At 42.3% G+C, this 16,696-nt stretch overlaps 2 protein-coding genes across 2 annotated transcripts; both read left to right on the forward strand.

Annotated features, from left to right (window-relative positions):
* Window positions 1-104: 104 nt before the first annotated feature.
* Window positions 105-6,819, forward strand: htr3b (5-hydroxytryptamine (serotonin) receptor 3B). Its single transcript, XM_064351022.1, has 9 exons — window positions 105-730; window positions 1,303-1,466; window positions 1,646-1,690; window positions 1,800-1,909; window positions 3,045-3,214; window positions 3,664-3,821; window positions 4,578-4,788; window positions 5,130-5,339; window positions 6,109-6,819. Exons 1-9 carry the CDS (start codon window positions 439-441, stop codon window positions 6,372-6,374), a joined length of 1,626 nt encoding a protein of 541 aa, XP_064207092.1. The 5' UTR covers window positions 105-438; the 3' UTR covers window positions 6,375-6,819.
* Window positions 6,820-10,582: 3,763 nt separating this feature from the next.
* htr3a (5-hydroxytryptamine (serotonin) receptor 3A) lies at window positions 10,583-16,233 on the forward strand. Its single transcript, XM_064351018.1, has 9 exons — window positions 10,583-11,014; window positions 11,436-11,595; window positions 11,782-11,826; window positions 12,065-12,174; window positions 12,492-12,661; window positions 13,127-13,287; window positions 13,826-14,036; window positions 15,007-15,240; window positions 15,838-16,233. Exons 1-9 carry the CDS (start codon window positions 10,929-10,931, stop codon window positions 16,119-16,121), a joined length of 1,461 nt encoding a protein of 486 aa, XP_064207088.1. The 5' UTR covers window positions 10,583-10,928; the 3' UTR covers window positions 16,122-16,233.
* The last annotated feature ends 463 nt before the right edge of the window (window positions 16,234-16,696 follow it).

Here is a 16,696-nt window from a genome sequence, read left to right on the forward strand (position 1 = left end):
TAAACCGGTGAGGTGGTGTGAAATAACCAAGGACGCAATAGGCCACTAACTGCACTGTGACTAACGTTGCGTTTACACAGCTGTCGGCTAACAGTGCGCTTGAGCGGTATTTTCTGAGTAGTTACTCAGAGAACCTCTGTTAGGGTCTAAAATGGCCTACACTTCTTATTTAATACCAACATATGTTCAGTGTTAATTCAACTCTAACAGTGTTTATATGGAATCAAATGGGGATCAAATATAGGCTAATATGTGAAGGTGGAAATTATATATTATTTGTATTTATGTTCTCCTTCCTGTAGCATTATGTTTCTTGAGAACAGATAAACGCCCCACCATCAAATGCTTGTTTATCGTATTAGGGAAAGAACAAACAACAATATGCTCCATTGGCACAATCCATTTCCCATTTCGGGCTAATATCATTTTACCATCATAATGGAAAGTCGATACAGGAGGACACCACAGTTCAGCGCTGCAGATCACTCTACGCTCGCCAGAGAGACAAGCCTACTTCCCCTAACCCTCGCAGAAGATGGAAAGGATTGCTACATCACCATTTACGCAGATAAAATAATATCAGTTTTTAAAAAAGTACACCGAACAGAAGCACCTCTCTGGTTAAAGCAGCGTTCAGGACATACCAGAGTTTATTCAAGAACTGGAACAGTCTTCCTCAGCATGTTAGTAGTGACCTCTCTTTCCCCTCTTCTTCTTCTTCTCCTTTCAGGTAAGTCTCTGCCCACCTGTAGTGCACCCTTGGGACAGTCATCCACTTAAAACTTAACCGGGTTCGTGGCCTTGTTCACTGACTTGTTGTTTTCGCTACCAAATGGGAGGAATTGATTTCAAAGACAGAAAAATCAATTATCAATTGGTGGCTGTTTCTTGCTGATATAGCAAGATGTACACAAGCTAATCTTGCAAGCTTTCTTTCTTTCTCCTAATGCCATAATGTGGGTACTGTGTTATTGTTGTATTCAGCTGTGCAGATGTAACATCCATTTAAGTGTAAATTGGCCACTGTGCATGGAATATAACGTTGTTTTGGGTGTGCTCCCATTATCTCATGCCTTCTTACATACAGGGGAACACTGGATAAGGATGTCTATTAAGTGGCATACTACAACTGCAGCTGCAAAATAATAATAATAATAATTCATTTGAAATATGTAAATCTGTATTTGTGACAGTACTAATTGTTAATCCCAATGTTGGTTGTTTGTCATCTATGAATGGTATACAATCCAAAAGTTGACTTTAATGTGAGTCCTGTACAATTCTGCGTGTGCTCTACTTTAGTTCCTCAAGTGGAGCTTTTTCCAGAAAAGCCCCGGAGATCTGCTCTGAACCAGCTCACTAGAACTCTTCTCCGTCACTACAACTGCGGGGTCCGGCCCGTTTGGAACTGGACCGACCCAACAGTGGTCTACATTGATTTGATCCTCCAGTCCGTGCTTGAAGTGGTAAAGATAATCTGTGGGGGTCTTTGGGCTACATTACACAATTGATTGCTGCAAAAACACATTACAAGATAGCATATTTTTCTTTACTGCTTTGGATACCCTACGCTAAAATATTTGGGAATTGTTATTCTTAATGGCTGAAGAAAACTTTGCCTGAAAACTTGTGGCTTTTCTTACAGGATGGGCAGACACAGAAAGTGACAACAAGTATGTGGTATCGCCAGGTTGGTGAATATTAATTTTATTTTTGTGTTTCGGTTGCTCTCTCCGTGTGTCTCATGGTGAGATTTAAGTACCAGGCTGCCACATCACGCGTGTATGGTTCATTTTCAGATCTGGAAAGACGAGTTTCTGGTTTGGGACCCGGCTGAGTTCGATGGGATTAATGAGATCTCCCTCTCATCTGATGCCATCTGGGTGCCCGACATTGTCATCAGCGAATTGTGAGCCTTCCATTTTATAATTGATGTTTACATTATGCACTTGGGGTGAAACATGATAAAACCACTCATGCACCATAGTGCCCTTTTCAAGCAGTGCCTTAATCACGGCTGTCGAACCTAGTGACTAAAGAGAGAGTGCCGATGGTGTGCCCATGCCAGTCAAACGGCTGGTTGATGGGACTCCATCTGAGGCTCTTGTCATTAATACAGTGATATGCCCCACAGTTGTAAGTTCTGTCCATGCCAGTACTAACTATGAATGGCAGTTCCACAGGACAACACATTATTTTTTAATTGCATTGCCCAGATAAGAAGGGTATTCATTGGCAGGGTATTCCTAGCCTGATCACATAATTGGTTATTCAGGCACTTCTGATCTGTTGCACAAGTCTCTAGTGCAAGACCTGTGCAGCTAGGCTGGACTAATGCAGCGTTAAGCAGTGGCTCCTGGCTGGAAATTCAGAGGATCAGAGATCTTGGGGACCCACACTGGTGCTTGTTTTTGTTACAGCCAATTTCTTGATTAATTAAGGCTGTTGAAAATGTGATTAGTACTAGGTACTAATACAATTTAAGACTAATTTGCTATCATGTAACTAATTTTTCACAAATAGTTTTGTTTCAGTGACCAGAGGTCCATACTTTCAGCAAGTAGAATCCCACAGATTAGTCACCTATCAGCCTATTTAATCACTTTAATATTTTATCTTCTTTCTAATGTAATCCTTGGTCATATAGCACAACCCAGGAAATGAAAGCATCAGACTTATTAAAAGTGCCTGGGGTATTAATATGGAACGTATTATTCACGTGTTGCATTTCTTTTCTTCACATAATGCAACTTTAAAAGGGGACACATTATGCCAGAAAAATAACATGCCTGGAAGAGAACAATTAACAGAGGTTGCAATTGTGGTAGGAACAATAAGCAGCGTACACATTGGGTCCCAAGGATCAAGTTGGAGAGCCCCTGTGCTAGGGTTTTTTGTTGTAACATTTAATATGACAGTACAGTAACGGGACAGGCGTACCATTACCACTGGCCATTCGAAATTGCGGCAGAGAAGAAAAGTAGAAAATGAAAGGCTGTGGGAGTAGGGGTGTGACTGGTGCTCTCTGCTGACTCCCCCCTCAGCGTGGACGTTGGCCGATCGCCACACATCCCTTACATTTATGTGAACTCCTCTGGGACAGTGAAGAACTACAAGCCCATTCAGGTGGTGTCAGCCTGTGACCTGGAGATCTACGCCTTCCCCTTCGACCGGCAAAACTGCACCCTCACGTTCCGCAGCTGGCTGCACACAGGTGAATACTGCACACACACACGCACGCACACACGCACACACACACACAACACACCACACACACACACACACACACACACACCACACACACACACACCGCACACACACACACACGCACGCACACACACACGCACACACACACACACAAACACACACACTTTGAAGCACATCTGCATGCCAAAAATTCCACACATATTTAGGCAGACATGCACGCACATGCAGACACACACACACACACACATCACATGAAATGAGACACATGTGCATTACGTAATGGCCACAGATATGCAAACGCACACACACTCATGCACACGCATATGGAATCATGCGCGTGCATCCACATACGCGCACACACACGTGCTGATAAAAACACCCACAGAAACCTGTGTTTTGACACTGCGTTGTCCTCCTCCCTCCCCTCTGCTCTCCCCATCCCAATACCCCATCCAGTTAAGGAGGTGGACTTGGCCTTGTGGAGGAGCGCAGAAAAGATCTCCAGCGATAAGAGAGAGTTCATGGACGACGGCGAGTGGGAGCTTCTGTCTGTGCCCTCCCGATACGAGCAGCTGCACCTGGGGGGCGGGGACTACGCCCAGATCCAGTTTAACGTGCGTAACACAGCACTCCTTATGACAGGGAGATTGGGTGGGGGGGCGCAGCCGTGGACAAACGCATATCATATTGTATAATGCGCTCCAAAGAGGCACACTCTACTGAAGAATTTGTTCTTTGTGCGTATCAATTTAAGATTTTTAATTTCACAAGATAAAGAAGGTGGTTTTTTTGCTTTTCATGTAATTTGAGAGCTAACTCTATTAGCTCATGTAATGCCATGTTATACACCCGGATCAAGCTGCAGTTATGCTTGACACATTTTGCCAGCTGTCCTTGATACCCCTGCGGTGTTCTTGACTCATCTCTTGGATGAGTACAGGATGTGCCTCATGTATGTACTTGTCCCACCAGAGATATTGTGAGGTTTTAGTCAGCCAGAATTCTTTGGGTCTACCTTTGATTCACAAGGTGCCCAGTACCCACTGTCTGCCAGTTATACCAGTCAGTGACATACACCTTTCCTCTAATTGGCCTCACTTCTCTGAACTACTGTGAAGTCCATATGGTTTAGAGTAATCCCTGGTTCACGGAAAGTCTTTCAGGGAAGTATACACACCTCCTCATCTACAGTGTGGCTTGAACAAATGAGGGTGGTTCAACAGTGACTTGACATTAACAAATGCCCCAATTCCAGAAAGGGAGAACAATTAACAATTTAACATAAGTAGCAAGAAAAACAACAATAGCAAAAACATAACAGCATACTTGCAACCACAAGTCTATTCAGGCGTCTCTTTCTCGACTCCTAGGTGGTGATTCGCCGCCGCCCCCTGCTGTACGTGGTGAGCCTGCTGATCCCCAGCATCTTCCTCATGGTGGTGGACGTGATTAGCTTCTACCTGCCCCCGAACAGCGGCACCCGCATCACCTTCAAGACCAGCATCCTGCTGGGCTACACCGTCTTCAGAGTCAACATGACCGACGAGCTCCCAGCAACGGCCATAAAAACTCCACTTATTGGTGTGCCAGCTCCAGAATTTTAATGAAGTACCTGCTTCACTGGTACCCTTTAGACAAAAAGCAAACAGTCTGTGTGTGTGTGCCTACATGTGTATGTGTGTGTGTGTAGTTTGAAAATATTTTAGCCTCCACCCATCACTTAAGACAGAAATATCATGTCATATAGATGTCATACAAATATGGCATAAACAGAGAAGAAAGTCACTCTTGCTTGATTTATAGCTCATGGGAAACACATGGTGATTCGGAGTGAATGGGAAATCCATACGTCAGTGTAAAGGATAGAGAGCGTTGAGCATTGCGATTCAGACTGAACTGTCCTTTGGTCATTGTCCTCCTAGGCGTTTTTTTTGCCGTCTGCATGGCACTCCTGATCCTCAGCCTGGCCAAGTCGATCCTGGTGGTGAAGCTGCTGCACCATAACGAGGAGGCGGTGAAGGAGATGTCCGTGTCTGCCTGTCTGCTGGACAAATACGGCTCCTCCAGCCACAGCTTCAACGAGAGCTCCTTCACCTCTGTCAAAACTCTGGAAGACATGGATCAGTATGGCGGTGAGAAACATGCTTTATGGAAAAAAAAAAAAAAAAAAACGAATTGTTCATGTGTCGAGTGTGTAGACTCCCCGAAAGCTAAGAGCAGCTTTGCCGTAAGTGCTTTGTCGGTATAGGACTGAAATATAAACTTGGCGTGGGCTGCTTGGTAACTCATCCCAATAAAACAGTGTTCCGTTGTGCTGATGTGCGCTGTGGCGTGCTGTTGAATCCTGAACATACCACCGGGGCACAGCATCACCCATCAGTCTGTCAGTCGAACACCTGCAGCCTGCCAGCTGTTCCAACACAACGACAGCACAGCTGGTGGACTGTGGAGCACCTGCACACCAGGGGATGTGCATCAGTGGAGAGCGTCTGCTTGTCTTCTCTGTCCTGTATTGGTGTAGATAAGACACTCCACGTCAGGAGAAAAAGAATCTGTTAAGCAAATAAATAAATGCTTGCTCTGTCCAAGCAACATCCCATGATCCCTGACTTTCATTCTCTCATACTGAAAAAAGTGAAATGTTGGATCAACTTAAAATTCTTCATAACTTTTCTTCAACTGGTCACATTACACTACAAATTTTTATTTGACTCAACTAATTTTAATCAAATTTAATAAAAACCGATAGGTTCCTTTAATTCAGTTTAACTTAGTTGAGTGAAATTAAGATTTTTTTGAAGATGTGATCAGTTGAAGAATAATTTTGAAGAATTTTAAGTAGAACAAACATTTCACTCGTTGATCCAACATTCCAGACCTGCCTGTTTCCTGTGTTTACAGGCATTGAGCTGGACTTCTCCCCAGAGGAGGACTTCCTCTCTCTCTGCGAGCCCCAGGAAAGCACCCTGCAGCTGGAGAAGGTGCTCCAGGAAATGGTGTCCCTCAGGTACTACCTGCTCCAGGAGGAGAGCGACAGCTCCACCCAGTCGGACTGGGTGGCCCTCTGCTACAAGGTGGACAAGCTCCTCTTCCGCCTCTACCTGCTTATCCTGCTCGTCTACACCACCACCCTGCTGTCCCTGTGGATCTACTGGGGCTCAGCCTAAAACTGCAGGCACGGGCAACATTTCACAGTGTCTGCAATGACATTCTACAGACCACAGCGGGAAGTGTCCTCACAAGCACAGTGTGTAGCAAGGGGAAAAATAAGATTACAGAAGTCTGAGTATTCAATGGGTTTTACTGAGAAAATTGAAACCACATAACTATGGGTCGCAGATGCTTTACTCCTGTAAGGAATAATGTGTTCTACAACTTGGCATAGAAAACATAATGTAGAGTGAAATTAAACATTTGTGCCATTGCTTGCGAGAAATTATTGCTTTGCAGTGCTTTTATCTTTGTAATAAAAAGGCAGGATAAAAGGTTTTGTAATTTACACTGTGAATTGATTTTCATAACGCGAAATGATTAAGGGGTGCCAACTAAAAAGCAGTTTGCCGTTTCATTAAGCCTTACACCTTATTACTTCTCTGCCTTTGCTTAAGGTACTCGTACACTATTTATTACAGTAGAAATAAATGTTTAAATGTTTTAAGCAAATGCATATTAGACTCTTATTTAGTGTGAGAGTTATTTCATGTGTGGACTTCACTTCAAAGAGGTAATGGTAAACATATCAATCACAGGGTACATACCATCAAATAAATAAAAAAAAAAATTTGTAGCCCGCGACCCTGCCCAGGATTAGCGGGTATAGATAATGGATGGATGGAATATGTTTTTTTTTATTGTATAGAGGAATCTTTTTGTTTCAACATGGTTGAGTTTGCTGGAAAATGCATGTGCTTAATCCCTCTTGGACCAGAGCTAGACCAGCCCTCAAACACACCAGCTGCGTTTCTGTCTTCAGAAATTACACATTGCCTGAAATTGCATCAGCTACAAAGTCAAAGCGCTACACGGAACATTCTGTTCCTTTATGCACCGCATTTCCAAGGGCGTTTGGAAATGTGTGCAGCACTTACTGTATGGGTTCGGCAGTGAAATTCAAGATTGTTTTTGTGTTTGCAATTCCATAGTATAATAAGATCCTTTCTTCACTTTGATGTAGCCGAACGAGCACTTGGAAGGCCAAATTGGTGCAGATAAATTGATTCTCCCGTACCGCTGAAAAAAAATAAAGTATTCAGGTCCGTCAAAGATGCATCTCACTGGAAACAATCAATATAAATGTGCTTTTTCCCTGAATGCGGCTGATGTTTGCTGATCTTGTTTCAGCTGGCCATTTAGCTCCATCAGGGAACTGTGTCAAAAAAGCAGATTTTAAATGCGAGCACAGTAGTCTAGGAACGAGTTAAGGCACTCAAAATGAGCAATGCATTGAGCTTATGCACACATATACACACACAGACACACAAGCACACACACACAAACATAGGCGCACACACACCCACACATACAGACACACAGGCACTCACACACACACACACACACACACATACACACACACAGACTTCAGAAAGTTGCTGATAACAACCTGTTAAAAGAACAAAACAGGCACTAACACATCTGGATTGTTTTCATTTGAAAGAAAAAGCTCGGTTTTGCCGGCCAGCGGTTGAAAATATACACCTGCAGGCAGTTCCTCTGCTTTGCATGCAAACCGGGTCGCTTTCTTCAGTCTGGATCCCTTTGACTGTATCTTGAAAGCTTGATTTTTGACCTTATCGCCACTCCAGTTTTCTTTGAAGAGCCGTGGTTCAGACCTTAATCAAACCGATTACTTTCTCTTACAGCTTACTTTAATTCCCATTATTGTAGATCTTTATGCCTCGGCTACTGACAAAAGCCAGACAAAGGCTTTACAATCTTATCTCATTCTCATGGAATTAAGGTTCAGGGATTATAAACATTTATTTCCAAGCTTATCTGTTCCGGCACAATAAACTAATTAAAAGTTTTGTTATCCAGATTTAGCTAGCCCTGGTTCTTGTGGAAAGTTTCTTGTCCAACTGAATTAATCTCCTTGTTTTTATACATTGAAAAACCCACATTTTATAATATTCATTACCAGTTTAACATCAAGGAGTAACTATATCTTTACATTGCAAGAAACTATTTATTTTTGGTTTAAATGCATTGCATCTTTTATTCAAGCAGTGCTCTTTAACTGAACCTGACTGTATTACAGAATCTCAAAAATTTCCTGTGCAGTTCCCTAGGATGAAATATAATGCAATTTCATTCTGAACTCAAACTTTTTTGGCAAGCACTGTCTATTTGACTGCACATATTTCTGCATATTTGACAAAGCTAAAGTGCAAAAAGTGCTGTAATTTCATCTTTACTTAGGTTTCTGTTTTTGATTACATTATGGAACAATCCCCAAATTACAATTAAAATGAAATGGTGGCAACAATCTAAATGGTTGAAATGCTAAAATAATTTTTAAAAAACCTGCACCAATAAGACTGAAGCAACCATGAACTGAGTTGTGAAACCGTTTGTTGTCTAGAAACATAACCTGTTCTGCATTTGCACTGGGAAGCTCTTGGATATGCTGATGTACAAGGTACTGGCATCAGCATATCCAAGAACCGAGTTAGCTGCCCCTGGTGTTATATTCCTCTTTCATATTGGTCACGCACGGTGGCCCTCTGTCCCAATGCCCCATCAAGTTGCCTCCATCTTTTGTGCACTGCATGTAACAATTTTGTTTTCATTTTTAGCTCATAATAATACCGGAACACATTACACTGATGCACATAGAGACAGTACTGCAGCTCACTGTCTATTTTATGAATGACTGCTTTGTGATATTACATCATAAATTACTCCAAGAATTTGCTCGTGTTTATTTAATTTCAAATGGAGTATGATTTTTTTTTTTTTCATTTTGTCACACATCTTGATAACTAATCATTGGATTGGACAGTTGGCCTGAATTTAAATGCATAAATACATTTTGGATAGTGATTTGACACTTGGAGCTCTAGTGATATGCCACAAACCGTCAGTCACTCACTCATGTACAAAAACATTGCAGCTGAAATAAGCGCACCAGAAAATGCATATAATTTATTTTCATTCGAAGTAATTAAAATTACATAACAATGTTAATGCTCCACATACTGTTGTTCTTGGTTTGTAGCACGAGTTTAAGCACAGTACTAGTTTTAGTTTGGCAGCAAAGGTGTAGTAGGCCTAATGAATGCTATGTTTTAATGTCTATTAACACATTCATGCAGACGTTTCAGGGGTTTGCAATAGAATATCAGATTACAGACATCACATCCTGTAAGATAACTCGAACCTTTTCAGCAGGTGACTGCGTCTCTGTTACATACAAGCAGATGCCCTGTCAGGAAATAAACAAACGGAATTAAATTCCGTAACAATTTCCAGTTACATTTTCCTGACAAAAACGTCAGAGGCATCGACTGAGTTAATCAAGAGCCTAACCAACTCCCACCCTCTGACCACACTGTATTATATCTCAGTTTAATGAAATTAGAGATAATGTGGGGCGAGCTGGGCTTCAGATATTATTGCCATCTCAAATGCGTCTGCACACATTCATGACAGATATTGTATTGAAGGGTCATGGTAAAATGTGATAAATATGTCTTTCATGCACCCACTTATCAGATGGAAACTCTTAACCTAATTACTTGTCTATATTGCTGCAAAAAAGAAGGGGAAAATATTGACTTAATTTTCTGTGGTATTTTAAATGCATATCGAATTAAACAGTTTGATGACGAGTTGTGTGTATCGCTTTACTGTTGCTTTTAAGGTATCATAGCTAGATAAAATATTACTGCTTTGAGCAAATAGCCTACACACACAGATGTGCGATGCTTACATAATTCTGAGAATGTCATTCTCTTAAAAATGTAATTATTTTAAAGAGTTTTCATTAAAAGTCAACATTCAATGCAAATAACATACTATAAAACATATAGTAATAATATGTCAAATGTTTTGGAAAAAATACTAATTTTATAGAAACTCTTCATCTGATACCATCGTAAGGGTCATTTTATATACAGTAACAGAAATATTTTACTATTGTTTAATCATACTCAGACAAGTGGCCCACTGCACTTCGGTGAAGGAAAAAGCAAACAGCATCCAAGGAAAATTGTGAGCGGATCTTCAGAACTCATTATTTCGTAAGCGATTCCCAGAACTGTGTCTTTTACAATACATCATCTTTATTTCATACGTCATCATTCATACGCCCCAACCTTGCTTCCCCCTTGTTTATTGGTTTGGATTTTTAGAGCGAATTGTCTTACTATCGTGAAACGAAAGATTTTTTTTTTAAACCATTTTTCTATCGCAATTTTTTTTTCTTTGTTTCGTAACCTATTCAGGTATTACGATTTGATTTGAGGCAATGTCGTTGAAGTGCGTTAACTCAGCGCGCTCGCCTTGGACACACCCTTCACTACCATGGTGACATCAGCTCTTAGACAGAAGCTTCATGCCAAGAAGCCTGGGCTATTTAATTTATTAATTTATGCAGCTGTGCCCAGAGACTGGAATCTGTTGCTTTTCTTATGAAGCACGAGGTGTCCGATGTAGATACTCAACAGAGCACGCCAATACTGACTACGGGGAGCCGTTGAGAAGAGTTTTTTTTTCTTCACAAAATGAAGTTTTCAGGACTTTGGACAGTTCTCTGTCTACTTCTGGTAGACACAGAGCGAGGCTGCTTGGGTAGCTGCAATCCAGGCAAGTAACGCTGTCCTATCATGTGTGCTGGGAAGAAAAACTCGCCTGTAAGACCGACGTTTCCACTAACTGATGTTTTTGGATGCGAAAATTTATTTGAACGTAACCAAGCTAACACTGTGCTTGTAGACATTCAGGTAACAGTTAAAAGGGTATCATTAGTGTTTATGTGATTAACTTTTTGTTTGGCTGACTATTGAGTATTTCGTTGATTATATCACAAGTTTTTAACTTTATCATTACTTCTTATACTAATAACGAGACGAACAGCAGCAGCAACAACAGCAATGATTATAACAATAAATGTAATTATTAGCTGAGTCAGTAGTACTTACATTATATAATTTCCAGTCTTTGGAAAAATATTAGCAACCTTACTTGAGTAAATATCATTGTGTGTGTGTGTGTGTGTGTGTTTTAGTGAGGAAAATGGGAAACCCCACCGGACGTTTTGCCAATGCCACTTTGGTTCGCCTTGCTGAGTATTTGAGTGCTGGGTACAAGAAAGGTGTGCGTCCCGTACGAGACTGGCGACAATCAACCATGGTGGCCATCGATCTTATGGTGTATTCCATTCTGAATGTGGTGCGTAGTCTAGAAACATTTGATTCTAAAACAAATGAACGCTGGTCATTTAATTATCTGATTTACCTTCATGGCAGATCATAATTCAGATTCAGTATTGTAGGACTATGAATGCTAAACATGAATTTACGCTGATACTGGGAAGTACATGTTGCACTTTCCTCCTTTCCTTCTGTTCTTATACAGGATGAGAAGAACCAGGTTCTGACTACATATGTGTGGTACAGGCAGGTAAGTCAGTAAACCTACTCCAGCTTTGCAAGGCATCAGTAGCAGACCTCATTTTATCCAATGTAACAGGAGTAAAAGCTTCCTCTATCAGCTCCGAAACATCTTATTATTATTATTATTATTATTATTATTATTATACATTTAATTGTGTATTTCTAGGGAAATTATTTTTTAAATTATATATTTTTTTCTGTATTTTTTCTGCACACTCGTTACTTATGTGGATTTTCCATTAAAGCAATGGGTTGATGAATTCCTTGTCTGGAACCCTGAAGACTTTGATGATGTCAAGCAAGTGTCCATCCCTACCGCCAACATCTGGGTGCCAGATATACTCATCAATGAATTGTAAGTACCGTGTGCCATGTTTTTATCACAACAACCCACATTAGTAATGTAATGTACTCCATTAGTGTGCAGCTAATATGCTGGAAGCTAGTGTAGATACTCTGAAAGATATATCCATTGATTAACAGGAAGTTTCATCACCAGAACTCTGGACCAATAGGAAATGTGGGAGGCATAGCCTGGCCTTCCAAAAGCTCAACTATCTGTTTCACACTATACCTGCTAACACAGTACACTGACATGGCAGTACTGAGCCATGGAACATATGAACAGTCCATGCGTTTCATTAGCATCTCTAACTGCTGCGCTCTCTGCAGCGTGGATGTGGGGAAGTCCCCGGACATTCCCTATGTGTACGTGGGGAACAGGGGGCTGGTGCGGAACTACAAGCCCATCCAGGTGGTGACGGCCTGCAGCCTGAACATCTACAACTTCCCCTTCGACGTCCAGAACTGCAGCCTCACCTTCCAGAGCTGGCTGCACACCAGTAAGGCCAGTCCCATTGCACTGCCCCCTCGCCGGCACACAAACCCCTTCTGTCCTTCAGCCTAACTCCTGGGAGCACTTCGACCTTTTCTGTGGGAACGTTGGTTGTGTTTATGGAGTATATTTTCCACTTGACAAATTTTCATTTAGTTAGATATTTAATGTTAGTATTGTCATTTGGATAATTATATAATGATGATTATGAAGATGTTTCTGGTTTTACATTTTGTGTGGATATTATAATTATTATAATGTTATTATTAACAGTGGTACTTAACAATACTGTAATAATAACCAGAACAACGACAATAATAATAATAAGCATCATATTATGATGTGAAAATCTCAGAGTTTCTGAGAGGCTAGTGAAGAGTAGGAACTGGCCGAGGCGAAGCGGAGTTGAAACCCCCTGTGTGCGCAGTGATGAATGTGCAGTAATGGATCTCCTCTGTCTCCTGCCCTGTAGTTAATGACATTAACATCTCCCTAATGAGAACACCAGAGGATGTGCGGGTGGACAAGAGCGTCTTCATGAACCAGGGAGAGTGGGAGCTGTTGCACGTCCTGACAAAGTACAAGTCCTTCAGCGTCGACGGGAACGACCACTACGCGGAAATGAAGTTCCACGTAAGCGCCTCCGAGCCCTTCGGCGAACATCTGATTCCGTCTCGCTTTCGGGGGAATAGATAAGCAAACGCACATCAGTTAAAACTCCGATATGAGCGCTATGAAAATGAGAGCTGTAGAAGAAGGTTCAACTTTGCCTCAAATGCCCAAAAATCTGTATCCTTTGCATTTTTCAAGGCTCAAAAAGCAAATCTACGTTCTTTTCATAACTTTTGCTGCATCTTTGATATTACTGATATTCATTTTATGTTTTATGTTGACTGCTAAAATCGAACACACACACACACACACACACACACACTCACTCACAGACACACAAGCACTCACTCAATAGAATACTCTGAAATATATAATTACACAAAAGGATTTAAATACAGGCTGGTCTGGATGCTGATATCTTATGTCCCTTTTGAGTGTGTCAGCAAATGTAGCCACACACTTAATGAGAGTTTTTTCATACACACAGACAAACATAGAGCAGAGTATATGTCTATATAACGATTAATGGACATAATTAGCATTAACATGTGTTTTCCAGGTTGTGATTCGACGGAGACCTTTGTTCTACACAGTCAACCTCCTCCTGCCCAGCATATTCCTTATGGTGATGGACATAGTGGGTTTCTACCTGCCCCCAGACAGTGGAGAGAGGGTCTCCTTTAAGATCACTCTGCTCCTGGGCTACTCGGTCTTCCTCATCATCGTGTCCGACACACTGCCAGCCACCGCCATCGGCACCCCGCTCATCGGTAAAGCCCGAAGAATTTGCTACTTTACCATTCACACTGTAAAATAGCCAATTCTGATCTCGCTCGGTCTCACTCTTTTGAAGTTCCGGGTTATTGGGACTTTATTCACGGCGACACAATCGCGGCATTTAAAACGGATTCCTATTAAAATTGTGTGGCAGCAAAAGATTTCCTTTCAGCGGCTTATCCTTTCGAATCACATTGTCTGTGATCTCATCTCACGCTCGCATTAGAAATAATGACACAAAGGTATTATCAGATTTTACATTTGACCTCATTTTGGGTAGAAAGAGATATTTCTGGCTTCTGGACTGTCTCATCGGCCTCTCAAGGCCCACAGACAGCAGTAGCACTGTTGATGCTCCCAAAACAACCTTCTTATTGTGAGACGGTATTGGTCATATAGGCATGCCTTCACTGTGGCTCGAGATCATCCTGTTTTGTGTGTGCTTAATGTGCTCATTGAATGCCATTGTACTGCCTGCCATGAACGGCTCATTAACTGTGTCAAATCCATCTCAAGCTCAGGCCATTAGAAAAGAGGAGAAATAGGCAGCCAGGTAGCTCATCCTGCTAACTTATTGGGCTCCAGTGTAGCGATGTACGCCGCGGTCTATTATCGATCATGTCTGTGCTGATCTGCCTGCCGACGTTCAGCTTGTGTAAGCTGTCACATGTTTAGCTGTTGCACTGATTGGGAATTCCCAGCTGAAAACTGGTTACAGTACTGCATAAATAAATAAATAAATAAATAAATAAATAAATAAATAAATAAATCAGTCTCTTCCACCCTATCAATATTTTATCAAACAAACTCCTGAGCTGCCACAGGCAAGAACTAACCCTTTAGTGTGGTGTGTTTGGAATATGCTCACTGAATGTTATTTTACGAACCGTGGGTCAGTTGCATGTCCCTGCCCATAGAGGGTGCTGTAACGCTCCATCTGTGCTGTCTCTGCTCTGGCTGCAGGTGTCTACTTCGTAGTGTGCATGGCCCTGCTGGTGATCAGCTTGACGGAGACGGTGCTGATCGTCCGCCTGGTTCACAAGCAGGACCTCCAGCCGCGGGTCCCGGAGTGGGTCAAATACCTGGTTCTGGAGAGGGCCACGGCCTTCCTCTGCATCCGGAGCCGGCGCCAGTTCTGTCCCGTCCTGTCCCGAGGATCTGACCTGCCCCACTTTAGGGAGAACAACATGAATATGGGTGAGTATGGGGTTAAAATAAATCATTTCAGCACATTGTGGCTCAGTTCCTGTTCAGCTATGGACTTCCTTACTGTTAAGAGCACGATGCTATCGGGCCTGCTAAATGGCTCATCCTGCCAAGGCAGTGCAGTGACATATAATCCGGTTGCTACTGGGTTCCAGTCATGTGATAGATGATCTGTTGTAGTTTGCTCCTTCCATTCCTACCGATCAGCTCTAAGTGCTTAACTTACATTGATTTTGAATGGAAACACTGATGTGGAACCATGTCATTGAGTGAGACTGGGGTCCAAACATTGCATATGACTGTGTGCCAGCAGCAGAATCTAACTTGGCCTTGGTCTTGGGTATTTTTCCCTCTGGGCCAAGCAATAAAACCAATCCCCCAGTGCAATGACAGGGACACTGTACTGTAGGAGGTTCTGATGCAAAATCACTGCCATGCATTGGCCAAGTGGGTGCTACATTTCATAGGTGGTTGGAAAGGCGCTATATAAATTAAATTCATAATTACCATGATGATGATTTTTGAACACAAAGGCCAAAGCCTCTCTTCTTTCTTGTGTGTCCTTCTATGCCACCCCCCTCCTCCTAGTCAGATGCAATCACCGCAGCTGTGAAAGCACAAAGGACACGGAGAGGGGGCTGGGCATGGGCCTCTCCGGCCGGGACGGCGTCCCCGTCCTGGACAGCATCCTGCGGGAGATCTCCTCCATCCGCCAGTTCCTGGACAGGCGGGACGAGTGCCGGGCCATCGCCAGGGAGTGGCTGCAGGTGGGCTACGTCCTGGACGTGCTGCTGTTCCGCGTCTACCTGGTGGCCGTGCTGGCGTACAGCATCACCCTGGGGACCCTGTGGTCCGTGTGGCAGAACTCCTGATAGGCTGACACCTGCCCCCCCCCCAACGCTAAAATAACTTGCAATAACCGCATTTGCACTCTATGCTGTAAGAACGGTAAGCGGTGATCATTCGTGCAAGATGGATGGTTGACAATTTGACAATTCAATTAATCCACTATATAAAATGCGTTAATGCTTGTACTGGAAGAAAAAGTCAAGCCAGTGGTGTTATGAATAAGGTGTAGATTTAAATAAACTGCAGTTAATTCATTTCAGTAGAGCATAACTAACAGAACACTCACACACATACACACACCTCATTTTTGTATTCCTTGTTATGTATTATCAGAGCAAACCTACATGACTGTCAGATTGCTGTCACTATGCAGACTGATTCTTTGGACAACTGAAAGGTTTAAAACGACCTGAAATCTATACAAAATTTGTTTACAAATAAGCTAGTGAAGCAGGCCGCAAGACTGTATATTGCCAGGACCTTTACATCAGATTGCTTGTGCATGTTAGTAACAATTAGTCTAAAAGCTTGCTACCATACTGCCCAACCCTAGTTGCAAAAAAGAAGGCCCCATTAAGGCTGCAGTATTCTTGATGAG

The sequence above is a fragment of the Anguilla rostrata genome, chromosome 9 (genome assembly GCF_018555375.3).
Source record: "Anguilla rostrata isolate EN2019 chromosome 9, ASM1855537v3, whole genome shotgun sequence".
Classification (NCBI taxonomy): domain Eukaryota; kingdom Metazoa; phylum Chordata; class Actinopteri; order Anguilliformes; family Anguillidae; genus Anguilla; species Anguilla rostrata.